Source organism: Ostrea edulis, chromosome 3, assembly GCF_947568905.1.
Source record: "Ostrea edulis chromosome 3, xbOstEdul1.1, whole genome shotgun sequence".
In the NCBI taxonomy this organism is placed as follows: domain Eukaryota; kingdom Metazoa; phylum Mollusca; class Bivalvia; order Ostreida; family Ostreidae; genus Ostrea; species Ostrea edulis.
Genome location: NC_079166.1, coordinates 30,366,284 through 30,394,081, shown reverse-complemented (window position 1 = coordinate 30,394,081; position 27,798 = coordinate 30,366,284). Strand labels below are relative to the sequence as shown.

The 27,798-nt window shown below is 35.5% G+C and overlaps 2 protein-coding genes across 3 annotated transcripts in view; one reads left to right on the top strand and one right to left on the bottom strand.

Annotated features, from left to right (window-relative positions):
* The window catches only part of LOC125674934 (protein GDAP2 homolog), a 26,682-nt gene extending 14,014 nt beyond the window's left edge, over nt 1–12,668 (top strand). The window contains exons 11-15 of one of the 2 annotated variants that reach the window (XM_056160438.1): nt 1,537–1,680; nt 8,421–8,523; nt 8,607–8,766; nt 9,619–9,777; nt 12,428–12,668. In XM_056160438.1, coding sequence (XP_056016413.1) covers nt 1,537–1,680; nt 8,421–8,523; nt 8,607–8,766; nt 9,619–9,777; nt 12,428–12,545 — 684 coding nt within the window. In that variant the 3' untranslated portion in view covers nt 12,546–12,668. Of the gene's footprint in view, nt 1–1,536; nt 1,681–2,145; nt 4,244–8,420; nt 8,524–8,606; nt 8,767–9,618; nt 9,778–12,427 lie in introns of those variants that run through there. The other variant, XM_056160437.1, reaches the window with a different exon arrangement.
* LOC125677676 (uncharacterized) lies at nt 4,405–27,798 on the bottom strand. Its single transcript, XM_056160864.1, has 12 exons — nt 27,791–27,798; nt 25,948–26,059; nt 25,072–25,195; nt 24,650–24,822; nt 22,371–22,548; nt 18,713–18,871; nt 18,470–18,597; nt 17,766–17,918; nt 16,907–17,032; nt 16,347–16,534; nt 5,876–6,141; nt 4,405–5,245 (listed from the first exon to the last, which is right to left on the bottom strand). The coding sequence occupies exons 1-9, from the start codon at nt 27,796–27,798 to the stop codon at nt 17,015–17,017; spliced, it is 1,053 nt and encodes a 350-aa protein (XP_056016839.1). The 3' UTR covers nt 4,405–5,245; nt 5,876–6,141; nt 16,347–16,534; nt 16,907–17,014.

The window sequence follows — 27,798 nt, the reverse complement described above, 5'->3', positions numbered from 1 at the left end:
ATTAATTTACTCGAAATTTGGTATAAAAATTTATTATTTTCACCAATAATTAAAAAATTTGGTCTCCAACCCCCTGTTTTAGTTCCATTTTAAATTTTAAGACAAGATCTTGAAAATGTAAAATTTTAGAAATTGACATTACTCCTAATATGTCTTTTTAAACTTTCAAATTCGATATCATGAATTTTTTTCATATATCAAGTGCAAAAAGGTCATTATTTGTCTCCATTAATTGTAACTATTAAACTTTTTTTATCTGTATTGTTAGAAGACATGATTGTGTATCTATTTTATGTAATGATTGATTTCTATTGCTTATATTGTGTTGACACCAACAATTGAATACATTTTAAGCGCAAAAGGTCATGTTTAGAACATAGTAGCTCAATAAAAAGCATTGCCACCCCAGTTTTTCTTTTCAATTTCCTAATTCTCCTTCAACATAGAAATTAAAAATACACTTCCCAAAAAATTGACATTACTCCAAATGTCAGGTGCGAACGTCTTTAATGTAGAAAAATTTATTTATTTTTGTAGCTGTTAAAACATAAAGGATTGTTAAATTCTCCATTGTACTAAATGTGAGTAACCTACAATCTGATTACCACATTCAATGCTATACTTTGATGAATTTCCTATATTTGACTTTACTGCAGGCAGGAGCATTCGTGTCGTGTCGACACATCTAGTTTTTTTATGCCCCTGCCACAAAGTGTTTGGGGCATATAGTTTTACCCTTGTCTGTCCTTCTGCAACACCCAGTTTTCCGGATTTTTTTCAAAATACCTTGAGATATTGAATTGATTTTTTGTATGCAGATGTATATTGATGAGTTTCAGATCGAGTTTGAGTTTTGTTCTGGTTCGTTGATTTTTGATGGAGTTGTGCCCCTTTAACATAGAAAAATTTATGTTAGGACCAGTTTTCTGAACTTTTTTTCTAAATGCCTTGAGATATTGAATTTTTATGTAGATAGGTGTAATTTGATCAGTCATAGATCTTGTTTGAGTTTTGTTCCGCTTTATTTACTTTTGATGGAATTGTGCCCCTTTTCTGCACTGATTTTTTGTATGCGTTACAGATCAAGTTTAAAATTTGTTTCAATTCTTTGATTTTTTATGGAGTTGTGCTCCTTTAACATATAAAAATTGATGAATTTTATGCCTGTTAAATCATATAAAGGATTGTCGTTGAGATCTTCATTGTACTCAATGCGTTTAACATACAATCAGAATACCATATTCAATGCTATACATGTACTTAGATGGATTTCCTACATTTGACTTTACTGCAGGGGGGGGGGGGGGGGGGAGGGGGGGGGGGGGCATTAGTGTTGTGCCAACACAGCTAGTTTCTACAGAAAGATAAACAGACTGAAGAGCAGGCACCCACTATATTTTTAACCTTAGGCACAATTGGTCGTGTAGTTTACTGGATGTAGTAAAGAAATGACTCACATAGGCTTTTCTGATAGCAGGAGCATTAGTGATGTACAAAAACAGCTTCTTTAATTTGTTGGAATATACTTTTTCACAGCTGGCGACATGGTTTTTCACAACATTCACTGCATCAGACATCAAAAACAAGGTGATCAGCATGCGAGGAGTTCAGTATTTGTATGGCACAATCTTCCCAGACCAACTGGACATTCCGTCCTTCATCATTAACTACGACATAGAGGTCAGTGTCACTAACCATCACTTCTCGATCAGTGTTGTTCTAGGACACAGAAGTCAGTTTTGTTAGGTATATCATTGAGGTCAGTGTTAATAATAAATCAATGGTTGTGTGCTCTGTTACAATTACTTATGTTTATTTATGAATTTGAATCCAACATCAAGCTACCTAGTAGTTTGTTTTGTTTTGTGGGTTTTTTGTGTGGCTTTTTTCCCCATTTTGATAACATTTTAAGAACTACTGCTCTTCCAACTACTGCTCTTCCATCCATTGCACACTCACTGGTCTATTCCAAGACAGAGAATGCATATACTATGTATACTGCATAGTGTAACGTTATTGTTCAGTTTGTGAATTCAGTTATTTTGAAAAAAACCAACAACGAAGAAATGCTGTTATTGTACTCAATCATTTGCAGGCTGCCAGACTGAAACCTCCTAGTGAACATCTTAACACAATCTGTTTCAGATAAATGGTCCCCGTTATTACGAACCACCAACCGGCAACGAACCTGATACTTTGTGATGACAGAATGGTGTAGCAAAAGAGAAACACTCAGACTTATTTTTGAATAGCTTCAACTGCAACTACAGAAACATTTTTGAGATCATGTGACCGAATGACGTACTCGTAGTCCAGATTAATGATGATAAGACTAGTTTGTTATGCTTTATATCGTTTATACCAAGTGCTGGTCACATTGCCATGACAACTGATTAATACTCAGGACCTTTTTGTTGATGATTGTGGAATGTTGGTGCAAGTTCATTCATGATTGTTAAATGAATAGCTCAAGTGAGCTTTTCTGATCAAGGATTGTTTGTTATATATATCTGTTAGCTTTTAAAATGTTTCCTCTAAAGAATCACTATGCTTATTGCAACCAAATTTTGCATTAATTATCTTAGTTAACTTAATTTCTTGACTTCCTCTAAGGTAGAAAGTAGAGGTGTTGGTTTGTAAAATTGTAAACAAAGAATGCTGGTGTATTCTTTGATATATGATATATTCGGTGTTAATTTTAAAGCAAAGCCATTTGTTGACATAAAGAAAATTTCCCAATTTGTTCTATGTTGACACTATTTTTCCCAACTGAATGGGTATCAGTAGCATTTCCATATGATAAAAAAAAACCAACTCTGATATGAAAATAATTTTTTGACACTATAACCCCCTGGATCAGTTTGGTATTATAATTGGATATTATGTTTATTTGGTAAAATGCAATTCTCAAGTGTCCATGAGCAATGTTGCCTATAGTTTCATTGTCTAAAATGATCCAAGGTTGATTTCTAACATGATACATTGAATTACATATAGTGTTAGTGGACATGCTAATGTTGTAATGTTGAGATGAGAAAATGTTTTATGTAAACTATACAGTATGATGTATATGGTTTTTTTTTTCTTTTTCTTAATCAACTTTACAAATGTTTCCTACTCAGATATAGTCCTTAGTACAACCCATATTCCATTTCTTGTGCAACTCATGTGTAACTGAATAGTATGAATTATGTACCATTGATTTCATATAAATATAATTGATATTGATGCAATTGGTATTTTTTTTTTTAAAGTTTTGAAAGTTTTTTTCCAGATAAGTAATTTAAGTCTTAAAAGGATTTTTGAAAACTTCAATGGTATGACAATGACATATTTGAAGAGTTTAGTTGTATGACAATGAAATATTTGTAGAGAAGACCACTTAGTTGTGATTGATTTCCTTTCAAATTTTTTTCTTAGAATTCAATGTTTGTATGTACATCTATATATAGTTATAATATTGATTGTATATTCTTAATTTATTTTGATTTCATTAAGAAAATTAATTTTCAGCTGTGCAAGTCACTCACTTGATTTGTTGTGAAACTATGACACAATGTATCACCACATGTATTGTAAGTTTCAGAAACAAAATGAAAATGGGATATAAAGCTGGAAAGCAAGGCATGGTGTGGGATCAGAGGGTCCATCGCAATGCCCTGGTGGGGCCCTGGATTACCAACTCCTGAATTTTAGGATGTAATGTATGGTGATTTTTGTCCTGGTGAGATATGTTATACATGTTATTTTTCAGAAAACTGCCCTGTTTGGGGCCCAGGGAGTGAAAGTCTTATAAGCTCCTGGGTTTTAGTATATCATGTGTGTTGTGGTTTTGCCCTCCAAGATATATTTGCTCTCATTACTTAGCAATTCAAACTTCAAAAGATGGGAACTCCCCTCTTTTGCCAAAAATTGTCCATCACCTTCAGCTCTGACAGCTATTTTGCGATGCAAGCTTGAAATGAATATCATGCCAACCAACCTCATCTGGATACAGAAACTGTCACATTTTGTACATCTTACAGATTCCAATCCATTACTCACCCCCAACAATGCTTACATACTTGTTTTTGTTCTTTTACATAAGTTTTGAATTATCATATACCTGTTGTATATGTTTCTGGAATAATGAATTGTCTTTCCATCACGTGCAATCATCAGTATTGATCTTTAATTGATTACATTAATCATTATGTTCACAGACTAACGTCTTTTGTAATGAAATAAATGCTTCGGATGTTTAGAATACCTTGATTATGATGTGGGTACAGGTGCACTGCCTATTTTGTGCACAGGTGATGTTTTGATTCAATAGTGACCCCTGACCTTTCCCCGACACTCCCTCTAAAACTTCTGTAAACAGGGCACCTATTAATTCAAAATACGAATTTTACAAAGAATCATTTTTACAATTTTATTTAGAAATACCAGAAGTACAATGCACAATATGGTGGAATAAATGGGACCACGATTTGTGTTAAAGGTCGGGGGAGACAACTCGCATACCAATAGACACCGGGAAACCAGTGGCCATATCGGTACATACAGCTACAAATCTGACATGGATGAAAGTACCGCCATCTTAAATCCAACGTCTCCGAATTAATGCTGGGTGTGAATTTAACATAAACAATGTATAATGTAGCGACCTGTTGTAGTGTACAGTTTCCTTAGTAAATAATAATCAAAAGTCGGACATGCAAACAACAATAAACATCAGCCATATACTAGCTATTTATCGACTTGCACGGATGTTGGCGCTAGGGGGTCATTTTGTGGGAGGAAACCCGAGTGGGCAACCACTGCTGATCACGGGGATCGGGTCGCAGCGGTGAGAAGTATGTGCGTTAGCCGCTACCCGACCGGACATCTTGTGTTGAGGTACACAGCTGTCGGAAGACTTTTAGATGCTGCAGACTCTCAAGAGACAAATAATCCGTAATTATGGATTCGCTTGTTCGAGCAAGGTTGTAACATACCCCTGTTGCTTTCATGCTGATGGGCGGATACAACAGGTTTGGTGGGCTGCCGATAACTGTTATTGCTTTCATGTTGATGGGCGGATACAACAGGTTTGGTGGGCTGCCGATAACTGTTATTGCTTTCATGCTGATGGGCGGATGCAACAGGTTTGGTGGGCTGTCGACAACTGTTATTGCTTTCATGCTGATGGGCGGATGCAACAGGTTTGGTGGGCTGCCGATTATCGTTATACTTCTGAGTGGATTTTGCTCTAACTCATTATCTGAAAAGAAAGTTTAGAGAAAATGTATTCAAGTACCAATTGTTTTCTCCAACAGAAGGGCAAAAATGTCCACAGTTACAATGTAACACCGAGTTTTATTTACACTATATACACGTGTTTTGGGTGCTACATTAACTAAACCAACAAAGATCAATGCAGAACTTAGCAATGCGATAAACCAATAGAAGAACAACATACAGCTACAAATCTGACATGGATGAAAGTACCGCCATCTTAAATCCAACGTCTCCGAATTAATGCTGGGTGTGAATTTAACATAAACAATGTATAATGTAGCGACCTGTTGTAGTGTAAAGATTCCTTAGTAAATAATAATCAAAAGTCGGACATGCAAACAACAATAAACATCAGCCATATACTAGCTATTTATCGACTTGCACGGATGTTGGCGCTAGGGGGTCATTTTGTGGGAGGAAACCCGAGTGGGCAACCACTGCTGATCACGGGGATCGGGTCGCAGCGGTGAGAAGTATGTGCGTTAGCCGCTACCCGACCGGACATCTTGTGTTGAGGTACACAGCTGTCGGAAGACTTTTAGATGCTGCAGACTCCAAGAGACAAATAATCCGTAATTATGGATTCGCTTGTTCGAGCAAGGTTGTAACATACCCCTGTTGCTTTCATGCTGATGGGCGGATACAACAGGTTTGGTGGGCTGCCGATAACTGTTATTGCTTTCATGCTGATGGGCGGATACAACAGGTTTGGTGGGCTGCCGATAACTGTTATTGCTTTCATGCTGATGGGCGGATGCAACAGGTTTGGTGGGCTGTCGACAACTGTTATTGCTTTCATGCTGATGGGCGGATGCAACAGGTTTGGTGGGCTGCCGATTATCGTTATACTTCTGAATGGATTTTGCTCCAACTCATTATCTGAAAAGAAAGTTTAGAGAAAATGTATTCAAGTACCAATTGTTTTCTCCAACAGAAGGGCAAAAATGTCCACAGTTACAATGTAACACCGAGTTTTATTTACACTGTATACACGTGTTTTGAGTGCTACATTAACTAAACCAACAAAGATCAATGCAGAACTTAGCAATGCGATAAACCAATAGAAGAACAACACCCCCCCCCCTCCCATCAACATACATGAACAAGATAATTAAAGTAACTGAGACCGAGCCTTAATACGTGACAGCCAGACACGTAACATCGTTTTTCGTTGTGTGGGAAGACGGGGTAGCACGAGGAGAAATTGACCTCACTATTGTGTCTTACGAAGTTTTACCTCGTTATTTCTGCCATCACTTGTCAGATGGTTATATCGACTTGTCAGATATTTATGTTGACTTATCAGATAGTTATCTGACAAGTGATGACGGAAATATTCCACCATAAAAATTCTTGACAAGCAAAAATAAAAACCTGTAAAATGTTCTTTTACCCATACTTCAAATTCCTAAAGGGGGGGGGGGGGGGCTTCGTCGTTCACTATATCTGTTCAGGCTTACAATGTTGCATGTGCCACAAAAGGGTTGGGGTGTCACCCATTCTATCTTGCATTGTTTGTGAAAATAATTGCATGTAAAAATATCGAAAACTTAAAGATGCCAGAAAAGTGTGCGGGCCATGCCCCTTTAACATCGATTATATTTTATTAAAACATTGTACGTGTATAGAAAACAAATGTTCAAAATGCAACGAAGCAAATTGACAATTTTTAAAGTATAATATTAACAAACGGTTGATATAATTGTACAGATATAGGCCTATATCTGAACTTAGAATAAATTTTCTAGATCATTGGAGAGAAGAGAGAGAGAGAGAGAGAGAGAGAGAGAGAGAGAGAGAGAGAGAGAGAGAATGTGCTGTTCAAAATAAAACATTGTCACCCACATATAAACAATACAAGGGTTAGTTATGAATATGAATAATTATTTATCTCGGTGACTGGCTGTGTGAGATCATAGTCCATTATACTGTACTGAAGATAATGAGGGACAGTATGGACTATACGCGGTTAGTACTGACTATCGCACTAGTGTCTGTCGGAATTATTGCTGTCCGGATTCCGGAACCGCAATGGCCAGACAACTACAAGGTAAAGATACGGATTAATTATTCAATGAAAAACTAGAGCTGTCACGTGTTTATTTATCTCGTGATCTGAAACTTGTAATTCACTTTCACACAAAGAACAGCACGTGGTATTTATTTACTTTTTGAAAACTGAACTTAAACCGTAATATATATACATGTATATATATATATAAAGCACTAAAATGACCAACGACACGAACAACCAGATTGTCAAATTTTCCCTTCTTCAGGACAAACGAAAAGAATTACAAAATTTCATAATTTTTTGTATTTTACCTTGTATCCATGTTGTGGATCCGACACTTTGAGGTATCGGGTGTTGTTGGAACTTTAGTGCTTTTATATATATATATATATATATATATATATATATATATATAGATAGATAGATAGATAGATAGATAGATAGATAGATATATAATTGTATATCTCGACATAGAATATGAATAAAATTGTTACATCAATGCGAATTGTAAATGAAGAAGAAACATATTTTGTTCACTATATGTTCCTCTGATTGCTTGATCGAATCTTGTTTAATATCCCTCTCGAGAATTTTTCCCCCCTCATATGGCGATGTCACCTATTCCGGTCTTGAGCGTGCCACACCTACTGCGACAAGGGATATCCGTTTTTAAGGTCAATTCCGAGTACCCTTGACATTCACACCTGGCCTCAAGACCATAAACTGAGAATAGACTTAAAACATTTTAATCACTTATATATTAAAATTTATCTTGCACAGATGTTTACAAAAGGTGCAGGTTTTTAAGATATTCAAATGCGAACATATACCGAAAATTGTATTCTCTGTATATTTTATCATTTTTTAATTCCGAATTCATTTTGAAATTTTATGAAACTCTTTAATATACATTACTAAGTATGACGGACATAGAATACAAGAATCTCCAGGAAATACTTCAATTTATTTTGGTTTGGTATATAAGAAGGTATACGTGGATATAAGGGAGCCAGATTATTAGAAGGTACGTGGATATAAGGGAGCCGGATGCTTGTGTTGAAATGAAGGAGATAAAATGTGAACATCCAATGAAAACAAACGATGACATTATAAAGTTTGGTTGATATAAATTCTTACATTTCAGGCCTGTGTTCGAGTACAAACAGAGAGGGAGTTCATTACAGTTGGATGGTACGTTGACAGTGAGGGACAACGCATGCGCCTAGACAGCTATGGCATACCAAAAGGTGGGAAACCAATCATATTGGTGTTTTTCATATAGAGAAATTAATTTTCAAAAGTCATAACATCTCTTCAATTTTTGATTTAGAAAACAAGTATACTTATGAGAGCGGGACCCTCGAGAACTTTAATTACGCCTGTGAACCCATTGGGGAACCCCTGTATGTCTATATTTACCACTTTGGGGCCGGGAAACAGCTGAATCTGATGCCGTCTCCGGATCCTCCATACAAACAATGCACCGTATAGTAAGACTACATACTATGACGTGTTACATTACGTCATTTAATATCTATCAGACACATTTCATCGAGTATCATTCATAGCAGTTTACTATCGTGTAATCGATTACTGAATTCAAGATCTATGATGTTGTGGCGAAGATGTGATGATGCAGTGTGTTGTGAGTCAGAACAAACCCTTAATATAGCGCAGCAGTATTTACTATCAAAAGACAATTAAACAATACAATTTATTTACAATTAATAATTGAAAGAAAATTGTAAAAAAAAAAAAAAAAAAAAAAAAAATAAAAAAAAAAAAAAAAAAAAAAAAAACCCCAACGAAATACTGCATGTAACTTACGGTAGTTGATAAATGAATCCGAACAGAATCTACACACACACACACAAATAGTAATTCCTAAATTGTTGTTCGCAGTATAACCTGAGCTTTGAAAGTGTATTTATAATAGGAATGATTTTTTTAGTACAATCTTGAACGACAATGATGCAACCATTATGTCACCTTTCTACTAAAAATAACACGAGGCTCTAGAACAATCTAGGCCCTGGGTGTCAATTTGAGTGCAAGTAGTACACAACAAGTGGAACAAAAAACGCGATATTTAGCACACTGCGTAAAGACATAGTGCTCAACAAGTTATAACTATGACGTCATCACACCATGTATAATATAATCGTGTAATTCTGTCATCGTTATTGCATCATCATCATGACGAGTCATGACACCATCGCTTGCCAGTCACACCACGTTACGATGAAATGAATTGCGTTTTCATAGATACGGGTTCTGCCATCAGAGTATGCAATAAAACACCGATACCATTGATTTTTTTTGTTTTTTGTTTTGTTTTGCAGCAACATCACCAACTCTTTTCCTCCGAGTCCGCTACTACCACATGTGAATTTCATAGCACGGACACGTGACAATGTGACTGTGTACGATCATTGGCGGTCAGAGTACTTCCTGTTTACCATGGACTATTTTTTCCACACAGTTAATGGTCTTCCCTATAAGTAAGTTACTTATTGTTAATATACTTCCTGTTTATCATTAAGTATTTCTTCCACATGGTTAATGGTCTTCGCGGTAAGTAAATTACTTCCTGTTTATTATGATAAATAGCCAGATATATGATGGTAAATTCATTTGTTTGCCATGTCATACATCGTAAAGTAATTTTTTTTTCTTCATTTACTGATATTGCAATCGAGAAATAAATATTAATAAAGGACCCTTTTTCAAAATTTCACTTGAATATGAAATGGGGTAGTCACGCGATCAAATCTTGTGCGGCTCAAGGGGCTCCTCAGTAGATTTGATGCATGCGTGTGTTTTTAAGACGAACAAGCAATTCTGAAACATGCCACTAACCACAGTCCTAAACCAGGACGACAAAGTGACCCATAAAATGATACTGCACTTCTGTAGAATTTACAGTTTTTATTGAATGGGGAAAGAAGGAAGATCAATTTAAGGAGTTTTGAACGGGACGCTGACAGCTAGATATAGAAGTTAATCGTCTTGGTGTGAATTTGTTATATTGCAAAAATAATGAGCTAGCATTCCGTCCATTAGCTAAATATACATTCCTGTTACCCAGATATGTCCTTACCCAGTCGATGTCTCTTCCTCGAACTGGCGTTTAACAATTATGACATTTGACCTCCCATGAACTTCAATGAAATATTTTGGTATGTTCATATGATAAAGGAACACCACAAATGTACATCTTTGAGTCCAAGTATATTAGTTATTTTCGCTATTTTGTACTTTTAAATTTCTGTCAGAATCATAAGGCTAAATAAGACCGTATATGTAGTTGTATATTGTCTTTTCACACCTGAGGAATCGTGGGATACGAGCATGATCCTGTATCTCTGTATTGAAATGGCAACCACTCTCCAATTTAAAAGATAATGATTTGTGGCGCAAGTGATACAATAGGAAAGTACATGTAAGATACAGATTAAAAATGAGCAATATTTATGAAAATTCGGTCTCGATCTGTGTATGATCTATAGGTTTATAACCCCCCCCCCCCCCCCCCCCCCCCAATACGCTTTTCATTGAAAAAAAGTCTTTAATGAAAATACACGAGGGTATGAACTGTGACGCTTCACGCTATAGCGCTTCATGAAGTATGCTGATGTTGTAGAGTGAGCCTTCCCCCATAATGAGACCCCCACCCACCCCCCCACCCCCCGGAAGCCTGGCTCTAGAGTGAGCCTTTCACCTGGAATCCTGGCTCTAGAGTGAGCCTTTCACCTGGGGGAAGGCTCACTCTAGAGCAGGAGAACCCCCGGGGAAGTCTCACTCTTGAGCCAGACTTCCCTGTGGGAAGATCTATTCTATCACTAGTTGTAGAGTCAGACTTCACCCCATAGCAGGACTTCCCCCCTTCATTCATTCCTGATAAACTACTATCACTTTATGGAGATTGTTTAGATACCAAGACCTTTTTCAGCAGGGCATTAAACGATTTTGCTTATGTCGTTCAATAAATTCAAGAGAAGAAAACGGTGAATAAAACACATTGAAATCAATAAGTAATTTTGTTTGACCCATAAACCTTGAACTTTGACCCACACAATACCTATGCCTTGGCTAGTTTTAGAAGTTTGAAAAATTAAATGAGGAAATTTCGAATTTATGTTTCTTCTCATCTGCGTACAAATATCGGTTATGCTTTTAAACTTGTACAACTTCAGGTTGGTAGGTAGGTAGGTAGGTAGGTAGGTAAGTAAGTGATTCCCTGTCCGATAAACTAAGATTTATGTCATAGTTTGTGCAGGAAGGGATGAAGGCGGGGGTGTTCCTCTAGAGCGAGACTTCAAGAGGGTGTTATGGCTCTAGATGGAGTCTTCACCTTGGGGGTAAGGTTTATTCTAGAACAAGTCTGCTGGGGGGACAATCTGATTAAAACCAGATCCTGAGATCCGCTCACAATCGCTACACTAGTGTAGCGATCTAAGTGAGCGGATCTCAGGATCTGGTTTTAATCAGATTGGCTGGGGGAAGGCTAACTCTAGCGCGAGACTACTGGGGGAAGGCTCACTCTAGAGCCAGACGTCCGGGGGATGGCTCACTCTAGAGCCAGACTTCCGGGGGATGGCCCACTCTAGAGCCAGGCTTCCGGGGGGAATTATTAAGTCTCACTATGGGGGAAGTCTGGCTCTATAACACAGACATGAAGTTTTAATGTTCATTTTTAAAAATGATTTCTTTCATTTTTCATATGTACTTTCTACTTTCATTTCTATCGGGATCCTCAGTCGTTCAAATGGGCATCTTACACAGTGTATATTTAACAAGATTCATACGCGTAATATTTACAACTGTTACACATTCATGAGGAAATGGTCATCATTAAAATTCATAAAGTTAGCAAAGGTAACAACATTGGGAATGTGAATAATTAGGATGTTTTGAATATTGCAACGTGTCACGTGTTATGATAAAATTATATGTAAATGTAATCTATTTATAAACTCCCATCATGATAGAATATTGTATAGAATTGAAAACAAATGAAATACGAAAATATCTTACTTCATAATTTGGTAGTTTTCAAATTCATTAGCAATGCTTTTAACAAGTGCCTATCGGATTAGTGTGTTTAAATTCAATATGGTCGTCACTATTGGGGAATTTTGTTTTTTACAGAATGTTTGTGAACGCTGAAGCCAGCGAGTTTATTTCGTTTGAGGTAGGGGACCAGAGTGACGCTGTTTTCCTCCCCCCGAGAGACGTACAGTGTTATTACGGAAGTGAGTCCGACTGAGCGGCTTGTGTTCAGATCTTGACTATACATAGATTCTATAAAACCAAAAAATGAATAATTATGATCTGTGTATAAGAACTATATAATCCCAACTAAAAATATAATCTTAAAAAAAACCATAAAGTGGTTTTTTATTGATTCTTCATGATTTCTAATGACAATATTTTAAAAATTGAATTAATTCTATTCATGCATGTGCTGCTCTGGTTAAGGGTAGGCATATGAGATATAATCTTATTTGGAATTTGACAGGGAACACATTTTTAAAAATAAATTTTGCCATGGTATCCCATGATCCCAAAGAGGTATGTGTGAGTGAAAGGCCATATAAGTGTATAAGTGCATATTTTCAGGGTTTATTTCTACATGATATATATATATATATATATATATATATATATATATATAATTTATAAATAAAGAATTTGGTATTTGATACAGTAAATACATCCAATAACAAAAGTCAAGAAACACAAAACTCGAATAACATTTCACTGAGCGCTTTCGGCTTTAATGCCTCTTCAGACAGTTATAAAATGAAATAAAAATATCATTTCATTTTATAACTGTCTGAAGAGGCATTAAAGCCGAAAGCGCTAACAGTGAAATGTTATTCGAGTTTTGTGTTTCTTGACTTTTATTATTGGATATATATACATGTATATATATATATATATATATATATATATATATATATATATATACATGTATATATATATATATATATATTTATATAAATATATATATATAAATTTGGCTCTTTTCCCCCCTATAATAGCTCTGACAAATGTATTGTTATTTCGGATTTTAAAAAATTCGGTTGAGCATCACTGAAGAGACATTATTTGTCGATATGCGCATCTGGTGCATCAAAATTGGTACCGTACAAGTTTTACATCTGAATTGTAAGTTTAATTTTTTATCACTAGTCTCTATAAAACCATGGGAATTGAATACTGAGGTAGTTATCATACAACTCTAGACTCGGCCTGGTGACAACTGTATAATGTCATCACATGGACTTCCGCGAATTTCTGTCATTTTCGCATTAGGTAATTACATCATATTATGGCAAAGGTGAGATACATGGGAAGACATTGTTTTGATATGGAGAAATCATCTCTTTAGCTTGAAGAGATATATATCATTTAATAACTTTTAAAGTGATGACTTAACAACGATGCTGATTGGTTGAAAAATTCGTTTGATTTCTCTGCCAAAATTTCGTTCGGAGTTCATCTACACTAAGCACGCGGGGCTACTTTTCTCTGGAATGCGTCTTCCCCGTTCTAATTTTAGCGCTTTTTATAGAACGGGATTTTCTACACAAGCATTATATATAACGGCATGCATTCGTTTGATTTTTGTTTTTCATTGCTATCAAAAATAAGCAAATAAAGATATGAATAAAATACAAATTAATTTAAAGAAACAACATACATAGGCGATGACGTGACAGAATAGTCAACTTGATGACGTTGACCACTTACTGGTAGAAGTAGACAGATTACACGAGTTCCCGGTATGAATCGTCTGCTTTACAAGATCGATACCATGACGGAGCAAGTGGCGACTTCTGATCTGGTAAATATTAATGTAATTGAACTGCGTTATATGGGGCTCAGTCAACGAGTGCGTTTTACATGTAGATGAAGAGGTGTTGAACTTTTTACTCGATATTGAAATGGAGCCGAGTTGCATTCCACCGTTCCAACGACCCAATCAGTGTTCAACGTCTCCTCCAACGCAATGCAGCATAAATCCAGTCACCACTTGTTATCTTCCTTTATATTAAATTCAGTTTTTAAGCATTCACCTTTAATTTGGCGTATAATCCATTTAAATCTGCACAGTAACTGTTCCTGACCTGAACGCACAGCCATGTTGTTTTGTTGTTTTCATTCTTACATATATGTATTACTACGCACCATTTCAAAAACGTTAATTCAAGCTTTTTGTTGGGAGAAACTTTTTGTTTTTCTATCTTAAAAACATAATTAAATGATAAGAAATTAAACTTATAATTCTTTGTTTGATGCATGTATCAAACGAAACAATGGACGGAAAACTTTTTCATCAATGCGCTACGCGCATTGATGAAGTTTTCCGTCCAATGTCTCGTTTGATACATGCATCAAACAAAGAATTATAAGTTTCATTTCTTAACTCAAAGTTAGAGAGATATCTTCTTCTGAAAAGTCTATGCAATAAGGATATATCTCTTTCCTTTAAGTAGATGTCTTTATCGGGTAAGAAATATAAATTTTTGTTAAAGACATATCTCTCTACCTTTAATTTCAAGAGATTTCTCTCTATGTTAAAGGGGTCGCTTTGTTTTAATAAGTAGTAAAACAGGTTGTCATAGAAATATGTCATTTAGTGTTTGATACTATAACGCAAATTATCACATGGGAGGTGAAGATAACAAACAGTGATAAATCTCATAACTCCATTCGCACTGGTAAGTGCGAAAATTTCCCAGTTTACTTGCGGAAGGTCGTCGGTCTCTTCCCAGGTACATTGTATCTGGGTTCTCTCTTCCACCAATAAAAAACTGGGCTCCACCATTTAGCTGAAAAATTGTTGAGTGTGGCGAAAAACAGCAGAACAATCAATCATAACTCCTATAAGAAATACAAATTAGATAGTTGCACAAACACGGACCCCTGGACACACCAGAGGAGGGATAAGGTGCCTATGAGGAGTAAGCATCCTTTGTTGACCGGTCACACCCGTCGGGAGCCCTATATCTTGATGAGGTAAACGGAGTTATTCGTAGTCAAAATCAGTATGCCAAGAACGTCTAAAAATCGGTATGAAATACCTCAGACAGCATTTGACCCAAAGATAGGTTTTATTAGCTGACTAGATAGTTATAACGACCATAGAATTTTCGAAATGCTGACTTTAAATGAGAATGTTAAAACCCCTGTACCATCAACTTGTTTGTCAATAGCTTGCCTCGATTTAAAAACTGACCATTCGCAGAATAACCTCTTGTGTATCGAATCAGTTGCGTCATATAAACACCATAATCAGGTGAGAATGAAATATTGCTACATAAATATGGGAAGTTAACGATGGAGAAGTTCAAAGCACCCCGTTTGTATATAGTTGAGTTGTTAGTTTGCCGTTAATATTTACTTTTAATAGAATATCTAAGAATAAAGCAGAAGTGGTCGACTCTATGGTGTCTTTTATTTTGAGTTCCCAGGGATATATCGATTCGGCACATTGATGAAAGTTACCAAGTTAAATAGATTAAGTGTCGTCGATATATCTAAATGTCGAATTGAAGGCCACAAGAAGATATTTTTCTTCTCACATTGACGTTATGGAATAAATTCTGCTTCATGGGAATATAAAAACAGATCAGCTAACAAAGGATCACAATTCGTGCTCATGGGAAATCCAACAGACTGTTGGAAGACCTGATCACCAAAGACCACGAAGGTATTGTCAATGAGGAACTCTAGCATATTTTTTTTATTTCAACTTCAGAGTACTTATGCGTAGAATCAGAGTGGTGTTTAACAAAATATTTTTTTTTTGGATGACCGATCACTAAATATGAATATTTCCATTTTCCATTTGACAATATTGATATATCTATTCGAGGAATACTATGGTCATTCAGCACAACATGATGCATGATGTGCTGTGCTCAATATAATGATACCATATTCATCATGATACATGTAATGATGTACACACAAAAGTAACTATATTGATGAATACAACGACCTGCTAAAACGGATAGCATTTGTAACATGATAATTGATAGAAATAATACAGTAATACCATTTTTGTCTCCTGCAACTGTCATGAAGCAATGGCCGATGTGTGCTGAGTAATCCACAGCCATTCCAATGGCAATGACGAGATTAGTATTGGACATAATGTTGATGTACATGCCCCAAAGGTGCATAATGCCAGCCACATCCACCTACATCAGAAGCAATCTTACAGTCTTTACGAACAATATCCTGCTACAAAACAGAATTTGTCAAAAGATTATTCCAGTGAAACGTGTATATATTTCACTAATAAAGAAATTATGCACACTGACCAACTTCAATTCCTCTACGGTTATTAAAAACATTTCTAAGAATTTTAAACGGGATCGAAGTTCATTTAATTATGGCAGAACTAAAAGCTAAAAGACAGCATAACAAATGCTAAACAGAATCATTTTCATGAAAGGTGAAGATAACGAACAGTGATCAATCTCATAATTCCTATAAGCAATACAAAATAGATAGTTGGGCAAACACGTAGTTTTATCTATCACACGTATTTTCTATATCTGATGTTTACATTTCGTTAGACGAGTTTAAAGTATGTATCTGTAATATACTAACCAGAGTCATGATGACACAGGTAACGACTACGAGACTGGTCCAAAGATTGTCTATCAGGACCAGAGTGACTACAAATACACACACTGAAGCCAGGCTCACGTTTCTCAATCACTCACGCTTAATCACCTGTTCAAATTAGATCAATATAAATTTAGTACATATAAAAATGTGCTCTCAATCACATGAAAGGCAAAGACAACGATCTCATAACTCTTAAAAGCGATACAAAATAGAGTTGGACAAACACGGACCCATAGATATACCAAAGGTGGGATCCGGTGCCTAGGAGAAGTAAACATTCCCTGTCGACCGGTCACACCCGCCGTGAGCCCTATAACTGATCAGGTAAACAGAGTTATCCGTAGTCAAAATCAATGTGCCAAGAATGGCCTAAAATCGGTATGAAACACCCCAGACAGCATTTGACCTTTTGATAGGCTGTATAGGCAAACTAGATCGTTATAATGACAATATAATTTGCGAAATGCATTTTGCAATACTATTACTTCCACCATTTTCCCTTGTTGGCTTCAATATCGAAAAGATTTAATTTTCACTACATTCAACTTGTTACTATAAATATTTACAAACTTACTCACAAGATTGTTATTATTGCATCAAAGCAACTTTTCAAATATGATTTAGTTCTCACAAACATAAAGTGATTTACAGTAGGAATATTTACAGTACCATCAACTGTGTATAAAGCACTATGTATATTATTTATAAATATTCACTGATAAATACAAACAAACCAAGTGCCATCATCCGTTGTAGACTGTGGACAAAGGTGATTTTTGTGTCCAATCAGTCAGAATATGACCCTAGTTGTCTGTATTCCTGTATTTTATTATCTCACTTTGTTAGCCTCCCATTCTAGATACTTTCTGGAATACGGAGAGCATTCTGTCTCAGGAAAAATCCCTCTCACTAATTCCACCATAGCATCCATTGCCACAATTTCTTCTGCAACAGTATCAAATATCTTGTGTTGATATGAAACGTACGTTGTCTGTAAAATAGATATCAAAGAAATGTGGACCACTCTTCCAGGTGTATTGGTAAAGAGGCATCAGTTCACGTTGGTGTCATATCAGAAGTCTTCACAAAAAAGATACCAGTACATAATAAATACTTGTATCTAGCTTGCAGTAAAAAGAAAACTGCGACCCCGACCAGTTTATTGAGATTGAGAAGCGTGTCTACAAAGTACTAAGGAATGAGAAACATTTTGATTTAGTACACTACAGTAGGATGGACAGTATTAAAAGGTATATTTTTCAGCCAGACTGCAATATTTGCGGGCACAGTTAGATGCACTATTAATCAAATCCACTTACTTTATCATGAAACAAACACATTTTTACTTACCCTATAATATGTTAACCGTACTTTTCACATGATAAAATGATAAGTGTAAAGGAAGTGGTTTCCTTTAAAGCTGGCACATGTAAGTACATTTATCAGTGTTGATTACAAAAGGCTAATACTTGTAAGATCGCATCAATAAGATATGTTGAATTCAACTCAGAGCAAAAGACCTGGGCATCATAATCTTATTACCGTGATATCCAGAATTCCAGAGTTGTTTTGGAAAACCACCTCTCTTAGATGCCGTTTTCCATTAGTCTCATTGTTCAGAAAGGTTTGCAAGAGATCTGCAAAGTCTGCTTCTGTATTTGGATAGTTGTCTAAAGTGAATGCAAATTATAGAATTGATCAATTGCTGCTTTGATCGTGTTAAGGAAAACCCATAACAATAATTTCATTTTTCACATTTTGACTTGGTCGGCTATGAGTACATACTTGTCACTTTGCCAGCAGTTGCTGCCGGATTTGTTTCCAACCAGTCTGTGTAAGATTTGAACCAACTGTCAACTGAACCAGTTGCTATATACTGGTTGTTAATCGTTCGGTTGTACAAAGTTTCAAATTTCGTCTTCGAGTTAAGGTAATCGATGTTCTCTGGAAAAATGGAAAGCGAATGTTGAGAATTCCAGATTATTCAATAACAGAAGCACATTACAATATTAAAAGGCATACACAACCATGTAACGTATACGTATTTAAGAACAAAGTTTAAGGCCCCCAGCAAAGGTGGACATCTCACAACATGGACACATACGCATTGCCTAAATTTTACTCTTCAGCGATTTTTTCCTTTGACCTTCAAACGTGAAAAAGATTAACGTAACCCCATGCTCGTATTATTATCTGATAAAAGTTGAAAATGTGTATTTATTTCAATCCATTAGAGTTAAATTTAATGAATTATCGAATAGAATATATATATAGGTCATTAAACTTTTTAAGATGCGAGGTATATATGTACAAAATCATATATCAACGTCAGAAAATTGCAATTTTTCTTCAACATTTTCAAAATTTCACAGAAACTAGTTAAAACGATATGATAGTATTCATAATAATTTCATAAAACGGTTTCTTTACAAAATATTCAAAATTTCTGTAAAAATGAAAATCTTTCGCATAAGGAACTTGTTAAAGGATTCAATGAAAACAGATATTGCCCTTGGATTTAATATTTTGAAACATACTGTTGATTATTCATACACGAGTATAACTTAGACTTTTTGAATATTTTATGGTTAACAAGATATGTTACAATAACCATTGGAAAAAACTTCAACAAAATTATGGTAATATCACAAACAAATCTAAATGAATGATTGATTTTGCAAACTCTTATGATGTCACAGGAAGGTGGGACTACTTTAAGGACAATACATAGTCATTCAAATCATACACATTACACTCAAATGTAGCATATATAATATCCTTTTTTCAAATATTTATAAATGCACCCATTCTATTAAAGTATTCAGCGCTAGCCTTTTTTCGTGTTTCCAAGTAAATCAAAACAAAATATTGCACCAGCTTTTTAGTGATGTGATTCATGCGATTCATAGACAAATACTTTCATCCAGTGAAATTGTTTATGATACGGTATGTTCGATTGTGTGTCTCATTTGGTCATTCCCGATGTGTCTATAAGTAATTCATCCAATAAAATGAAAATTTACAGAGTTCTGTGACATTCAGTGAAATGTCATACCCAGTTTTCATGCTTTATTAGTAAAGTCAAACATTTCAAAATGTAAGTTTGATTACTGAAAGGCAAAATAACGAACCGTGATCAAACTATACGCAATACAAAATAGCGAATTGGGCAAACACGGTCGCCTGGGTATACCAGAGGTGGGATTAAGTGATGAGGAAGAGTAAGTATCCCCTGTCGACCTGTCACACCCGCCTTGAACCCTATATCTTGATCAGGTAAACGGAGTCATCAGTAGTCAAATATCAGTGTGCAAAGAACGGTCTAACAATCGGTATGAAACTTACAAGAGAACATTTGACTCAATGATAGGTCGTATTGGCAAACTAGATCGTTATAATGACCATAGAATTTGCGAAATGCTGACTTTAAACGAAACTGTTGAATCCCCTGTACCACCAACTGGTTTGTCAGTAGCCTGCCTCGATTTAAAACTGGTCATATGCAGAACAAACTCTAGCAAATCGAATCAGTTAAAAGGTATATTTACTTTATGCAGATGACGGAGAAGCTGTTTGTCATAAAGTTGAGTTGTTAGTTATACATGTATAACTATATATTATATTATAAAGTTTTTTTAAAATGGCAATATATAGTCATCATTAAAACCTTTATCGGCTGTCCGACAAACATAAGTACTTTGAATTTGTTTTCAGATAGATGTGAAATCTTTGAATTGGATACAGTTGTTTTATAATGATAATGTAAAACTTGTACGGTACCAATTTTGATGCACCAGATGCGCATTTCGACAAATAATGTCTCTTCAGTGATGCTCAACCGAAATGTTTGAAATCCGAAATAACTATGAAGTTTTAGAGCTAAATATAACCAAAAACAGCGTGCCAAACAAGTGGAGCCAAATTCGTCCAAGGATAAGAGCTATGCATGAGGGACTATCAATAATAATAAATTTATGTTGTAAAGCGTAAAATCCATATTGCTTTTTTAAACGCTATTTAAATAGCAATAAAATAAGCAAAATAAATTGTATAAGAACAAATGACTAGTAGGTGAAGATAAAAGAGTCCGCTATGATTGCACAACATAGTAATCTTGACTTAAATTTCATCTGCACAGACTAGTTGTAATGAATTGTAAACAGGCGAGTCTTCAGTTTAGATTCAAAAATACATTTTATCAACATTTTGTTCACAGATAGACGTGAAAATAAAGTGGATATAGTTGTTTTATCAACACTTTGTTATCAATGCATTAATCAATCAAAACAACCGATATGACTACATGTTCAATTGAAATAGCATATTATTCATGGATGATTTAATTTCTGTTGAGTAAACTACATGTATATTTATGGCATTGTAGCAGTGAATGCTTTACGAAAAGTAAACTGATCTTCTTTACTCATTGCATATGCAGGTGCTAAAGCGATGATCAAATGTCCAATATTTCTGTTAAATGATTACATAACATTAGCACCGCAAAGTGGAGCTGTTCCTCAGGACTAGACACACATTTATCTACACTCTCTTCCCAAATGCATCACCTTGTATGTATTTTCCCCGGTGATAGATTTAAAAAAGGTACATATCTCCACCCAATTTTCAAATTTTAGATGAATTATGAGATAAAAATCAATGATAGAAGAATGAAAAGGAATTCAATTTTATTCGTGATTCACAGTTCTGTAGAAAATGTTTTTGCAATGCATACTAACCATTTGTGATGATGAAGAAAATTCGGAAAATAGTTCAAAACTTGATACAGCTGATGATCGTAGAAAAAGGTTAATAATTAGTCCTTGAATGAAACTATTTTATGTCTAATACTATTTTGTTGAATGCACGTATGCCGACTGGATGACTTATCTGTTGGTACTTAAAACAATGAAATGAAATAGGAATGTGCCTCAGATTGGTGATTGTACAAAACCGTGGTTAAATGCCAGTCGGAATGAAAATCATAAACGAAACATATTGTTTATAAATTGTTTCTTCTTGGAAACTTTTATAGATAGCCAATTTTAAGTTACGAGTTAGTATTTGAAATTAATGCCCAATACCAAGATTCACATATGGAACAAGAGGGAGGATAATGAAAGTGTCAGATCAGACCACGATGTGAACCCGAGCATTAAATGAATCTCCAGCCAGGCGCTCTACCAACTAAAATACCTGGCCACGGCGATCGATACCTAATCGCCACATCTATCCCCCGTCAAATCTCATATCGTCCCTGTTCAATTAATTCGTTTTTGATGGAATAGTAGGCCACCATGCATGTAATGTTAACTGTGCACACTTTGTCCTGAGCCCGCTGGGACCACCAATGTGGACCCTGGATCTCCTGTCTAATCAGCTTACATCCCCTTGATCTGCCCCCAGATCCCCCTCTAACCTAGTTAGGGAAGATCATAAACCTTACTGCAGTAGACGCCCCCTAAGGCTCCTCTTTTGGGGAAATATTTGTCTTTCATTTCGTTGAATTCATAAGCGTAGGAGTCAGTAGGAGAGAACCAGTTTTCCTTGTAGTCCTGTTTAAGGCTATATAATCCCCAAATGTTCAGTCCTAGCAAACCCAGAGTTATCACCACCACCATAATCTAAATGAATATAACATAGAAGTCTAAAATCAGGTTAACTTGTAGACAACATTTTGTAACAGAAAATGTTAAGCATAAAATATTTGAAATCTTTACTTCTTTCCCTGTAATAACATCTGACAGGCATTTATACACTATGATGATATCATGAAAATATATTTGTCAATTAAAGGTTATTAACAAAGCTTGAAGGGATTCATCCTACCCAAACAGATATACGGTATTTAACCTAAATTCTTATATTTTTGGGATATGATAATTGTGTATGAGTTATAGCTCTACTTGGTGAACCCGCAGCTCTTAGAAGATCCATACCTTGACCGGCAACTTCAAAAGTATCATTGTGTAGTAATTGCATAGTACAGTGTTGAAAATGTTCTTCTGGCTGCAGACATTGGCTTTGTAGCTGGGTTTGTGATTATAGCAAAAGATACAGGCATTCCGACCTTGCTCTGTCCTCATAATGTCCAGCGTAAAACAGGCCAAAAAGAAGGGGATAGCCAGAGAAAACAGTCCAAAAATGCCCAGACAGGCAAAGATAAATAACTACTTCAGAGCTGACAAGGTCTGAAAATTGAAGGGTTTGTCCCATAAAAGTTTATTCAATTCCCATTGCTATTTAGTTTTGTAGGTCATTCAAACTTGCTGTTTGAGTGTATATGTATTTTAGCACATTGTTAAGATATTGAAAAACTGTACAAATGTGAGATATTGATGACTTTTATCTTTCAGCATCTCAAACAAAGTTGTTTCAATTTCAATAGTGTCAAAGATTGTGGTTGTGGACATACTTTTTTATATCTTCAAGCAATGTAGATTAAATTGAGTGAATGGTACATGTAATTCTCAAATATTTAACCGGTGCAATAACACATATGCTAATTCATTATTTATTCTAAGATGCAAAATATAATGTCAAATCTCAATATACATGTAGTACTAATTTATGATGGCACCAAATAGTTCGTGACTACAGTTGCATTAAAGAGTGAATTTTGAATATAATAAGATATGAACAACATAAACATATAGTGACTTTTCAGAGGAAGGAATTGGTATTTAGGACTTCCTATACGGGGTGGAATACGCTTTCTCTCTCTCTCTCTCTGTATATATATCCTGTCGACCGGTCGCACCCGCCGTGAGCCCTATATCTTTATCAGGTAAACGGAGTTATCCGTATTCAAAATATGTGTGCGAGAACTGCCTAACAATCGGTATGAAACACGTCACACAGCATTTGACCCAATGATAGGTTTTATCTCTGTGTGTGTTTTTGTTCTGACATTGACAATGAAATTTGCCGGTGAAATTGATTTTTAAAACACAATGAACCTGCGTTTTACAACAAACAATACAGAGACTTTGAATTTACCATGCGTATTGTCTGTGTCAAATTGGTAACAAGTGTATTTTGAAGATAATATAACGTTCAAGATACAAGTACATAATTTAGATATTTATTTAATTTTGATGATTAGTGTTAGAAATCACCAAGGTGACTGAGAGAGTCATACTTTGATGCATACCCCCCTCCCCCACGAACAAGTAGTTTAATAAAGGATCCACAGTTCTTTAAAAAAAACTCCCCAGAACGAGGTATCCCCTTGCAATGTAGGCAATCAAAAAATGCGATTTTTTTTCTATGAAATTCCGTAGTGACCTCAATGTTTGGACCCCAAATTGATAAGGATCTTTTTATAACAAACCTAATATGAAGTATCAAATCAATTAAGCAAAAACTGTGGCATGTAGAGTGTCGGCAATATTTTTTCTATAAATTCCTATAATGACCTTGACGTTTGGACCCCAGAATCAATAGTGGTTCTTTTTCCTTTTTTGATAACAAAGTTACATGTGAATCATCAAATCAATCGAGCAAACAATGTGTCCCGTAAAATGTCTATAAGTTCAGCATTACACACTCACACGCGAAACATTCCGTTAATACATGTGTATCCTCTCTCGCAATGAATTGCTTGGGGATGATAAAATGGACTTGACAAGCTCAAAAGTCCTGGGTATAGCAAGGTGCTACTAAGTTTGACAAGTTATACACTCAACGATAAAACAAGTTTGAAAAGCTCTGAAATGTACTCACTGTTGTACCACCAACTCCAAAAACCAAAATGTCAGTCACTGACGTCACAAGAACGTACACACCTGCAGGCCGTAACAACTTCCCTATCCTCTGGTTCAAGGGTAAGCTGAGTTCACTGTGACTGAGTCTCTTGTAGGACCCAACAACCACAAACATGTTATCTACTCCAATACCTGTCAACGACAGGATCACATTCAGACTTAAAACAAACCTGAATGACATTAATGCACATCTATAATGGTACGCTGCTTTGGACGAAAATGAAAGAAACTTTGTCATGTCTTATGATTTATGAACCTACACTCAAATTAGGTTATTTTCTGGAATACTGTAAAATATATGATACATTGTGCCTACGTAATTTGATCAGTCATTTAAAAATATATTTCCAAGTATTTTAGTAAGTACATGTACTATCTTACCCAGCAGAAAAAAAGGCAAAATAGAATGTAGCGGTCCATACTCCAATCCTACAGCACTGGACAATCTAAATGAGAACGCAATGGACATTCCAACCATGATGATACCAGCCAGAGACAACCTAATCTGTCAAAGAAAACTACAGAATTCAAATTAAGATAAACAATAATAACTATAGGTACCGGGTACTCAATTCTAGGGCAGTTATAAAGGTCCTGTCATATAACGGGTAAGTTTTGTAAGCTCGAGGAGTTGGCATTTTTTTTAATATGGGGAAATCCGGCCCAATATAAAAGCACCAAATTATTCACATCTAATTAATACACATCTTTAATGAAATTCCATCCAATATAAAGCGCCGCCAAGATTTCAAGCTATTTTCAAAGAGAAATTTCCAAAGCCTATAATTTCAGCATACTCCAGATAAATGGAAACTCAGGGTATCAACTGATTATTTTCATTATTTACGAAGTTCAAAATAAGTGAAGTTTAATCAAATTAGAAAGTCGGGGATATCTTGTTTTGAAAACATATCATACCTGAGATGAAATGAAAATAAATTCAGTTCAATTTGAAAAATAATATAAAAGTACGCTGCGCCAAAGTAATGTAGTATTGTCATAATTGGACATGATTTCCCACGACCATGCCGAAGCCAAGATCAGACAGTGATCTATTAACAGCAGGAACCCCTATAGCAATAACTGATATTACTATAAAACGAAATTTCAATGCCCCCCCCCCAAAAAAAAAAAACCCAGAAAAGGTCGGGAAATTATTTCAATTTGAAGATAAGCGATATTTCAAAATACATAAGTGGTGCCAGCTAATTCAATTGATGATGATTGGTGATTCAATGACAGAAAGATTAACCTTACTCTTTGTTCAACACAATTGATCCTTCCGAAGAGGTAGACAAAGACCAGCAACACTCCTCCTGTGAGCAGTGATAAAACTTCTCGAATGACATTTCCTGCTTTATCATTCCAACTGCAATAAATAGACAATGATCACTGTAAACATCAATAAAAAGACAATAATCACTGTGAACATAAATAAATAGGCAATAATGAAAGGTGAATATAACGAACAGTGATCAATCTCATAACTCCGATAAGCAATACAAAATAGATAGTTGGGCAAACACGGGAAACATTAATGAATAGGCAATAATCACTGTAAACATCAATAAAAAATAATAATCACTGGAAACAGCATTAATATAGTATTATTAAACATATATTGGTGAATATTCTCAGAGGACGAGTTATAGTAATGAGTGTAAAAATCAACTTTACCCCGTGAATTTCCTTATTAAACACGGTTAAGATTCCATACAGTAAGAAGTCGAGGGTAAGGGAAGGGAGCTAACTCATGAAATAAAAGATTAACAACTATTCATCAGGCAATACCCACATTGATCATGTCTTGGGCAGAAGAAGGATATAAAGTTACAAAATATTTAACTGTTCAAAAAGTTCGGGCTTTTGTCATATAATGACTGAAGTCAACTGACAAATGGTTTTGTCATGAAGGATGTTTGCAAACCATAGGGAAATCGGCATGCACTCCTGCAAACTAGAATGCAATCTAACAAAAATGTGTTTGTGCGTGTCTCTGTGTGTATGTGAGGGTGTGCCTTTGGGAGTGGGGGTGATTGGTTTGTGTGGGTGGGGGTTGGGCGTGTATCTCTGTGTATGTGTGGGTGTGTCTTTGGGAGTGGGGTGATTGGTTGGTTTGGGTGGGGGTTGGGTGTGTATCTCTGTGTATAATTAACAAATCCTTTCACAATAGTCAAAACCAAACTACAAACATTCACCGCAAGATAAACTCCTTTAGCGCGTGTGTGTGCTTCCCCTAGCAGAACAGATCCTTTAGCTACCAGTGCGTGTGTGTGCTTCCGATAGCAGAACAGCTCCTTTAGCTACCAGTGCGTGTGTGTGTTTCCCCTAGCAGAACATATATGGACACAATTTTGTGCTTTGATATATTGTACTTACAGTATCAATATAAAATGTCATCATGGCAGCTGAGCAGCTGTAATTTCTGATCCGGACACTGTTGTCTTTCCTAAATACTTGGATGTTTCCCAGGGAGACTTGTACATGGGGCTATCATATATAAGATGACGAATGATAGTGTGTCCAGGGGTCCGTGTTTGCCCAACTATCTATTTTGTATTGCTTGTAGGAGTTATGAGATTGATCACTGTTCGTTATCTTCACCTTGCATAGATAAATATTAATTGCCACCTACATGTAAAATTGTTATTTTTCCCTTATACATATGAAAATCCTATGCATAGAGAATTTTCAAGAATAATACTTATTAAGATACAGTATTTACATGTATACTTCCTAGTATTCTGCTCAAGTGAGCTAAAATAGTAATGCTGGCTTGGGTTGCCAAGGGACATGTCCCCATAACAACTTACATTATACAATTTCAACTAAATGTTTCCAGTGTGGTCACCCAATCAAATTGCGTGTAACAAGTAAAATTAAATTATTACAGTATACACCCAATAGTTACTATAAAGAGACTTTACGGAACACATCAAAGTTTGGGAATCTCTAACAGAATCTTTTCCATAAAATATTATATTAATTCTTATATGAAAATTATTAAAAAAGTTGATAATTTGTCCAAGAAAAGCAAACAATACCAACAGCTAGGTGGTTGTCCTATGCTTATAGTGCTAAACGCCAGACTAATACTTACCTAGTCAT

Excerpts from the sequence above, each read along its gene's own strand:
- LOC125677676 (XM_056160864.1), bottom strand. Across the intron at positions 25,196-25,947 it reads TCAATTGTGTTGAACAAAGA|ATTAGGTTGTCTCTGGCTGG; the intron begins GTAAGGTTAATC and ends TTTCTTTGACAG. Across the intron at positions 24,823-25,071 it reads TTTGCCTTTTTTTCTGCTGG|GTATTGGAGTAGATAACATG; the intron begins GTAAGATAGTAC and ends TGTCGTTGACAG.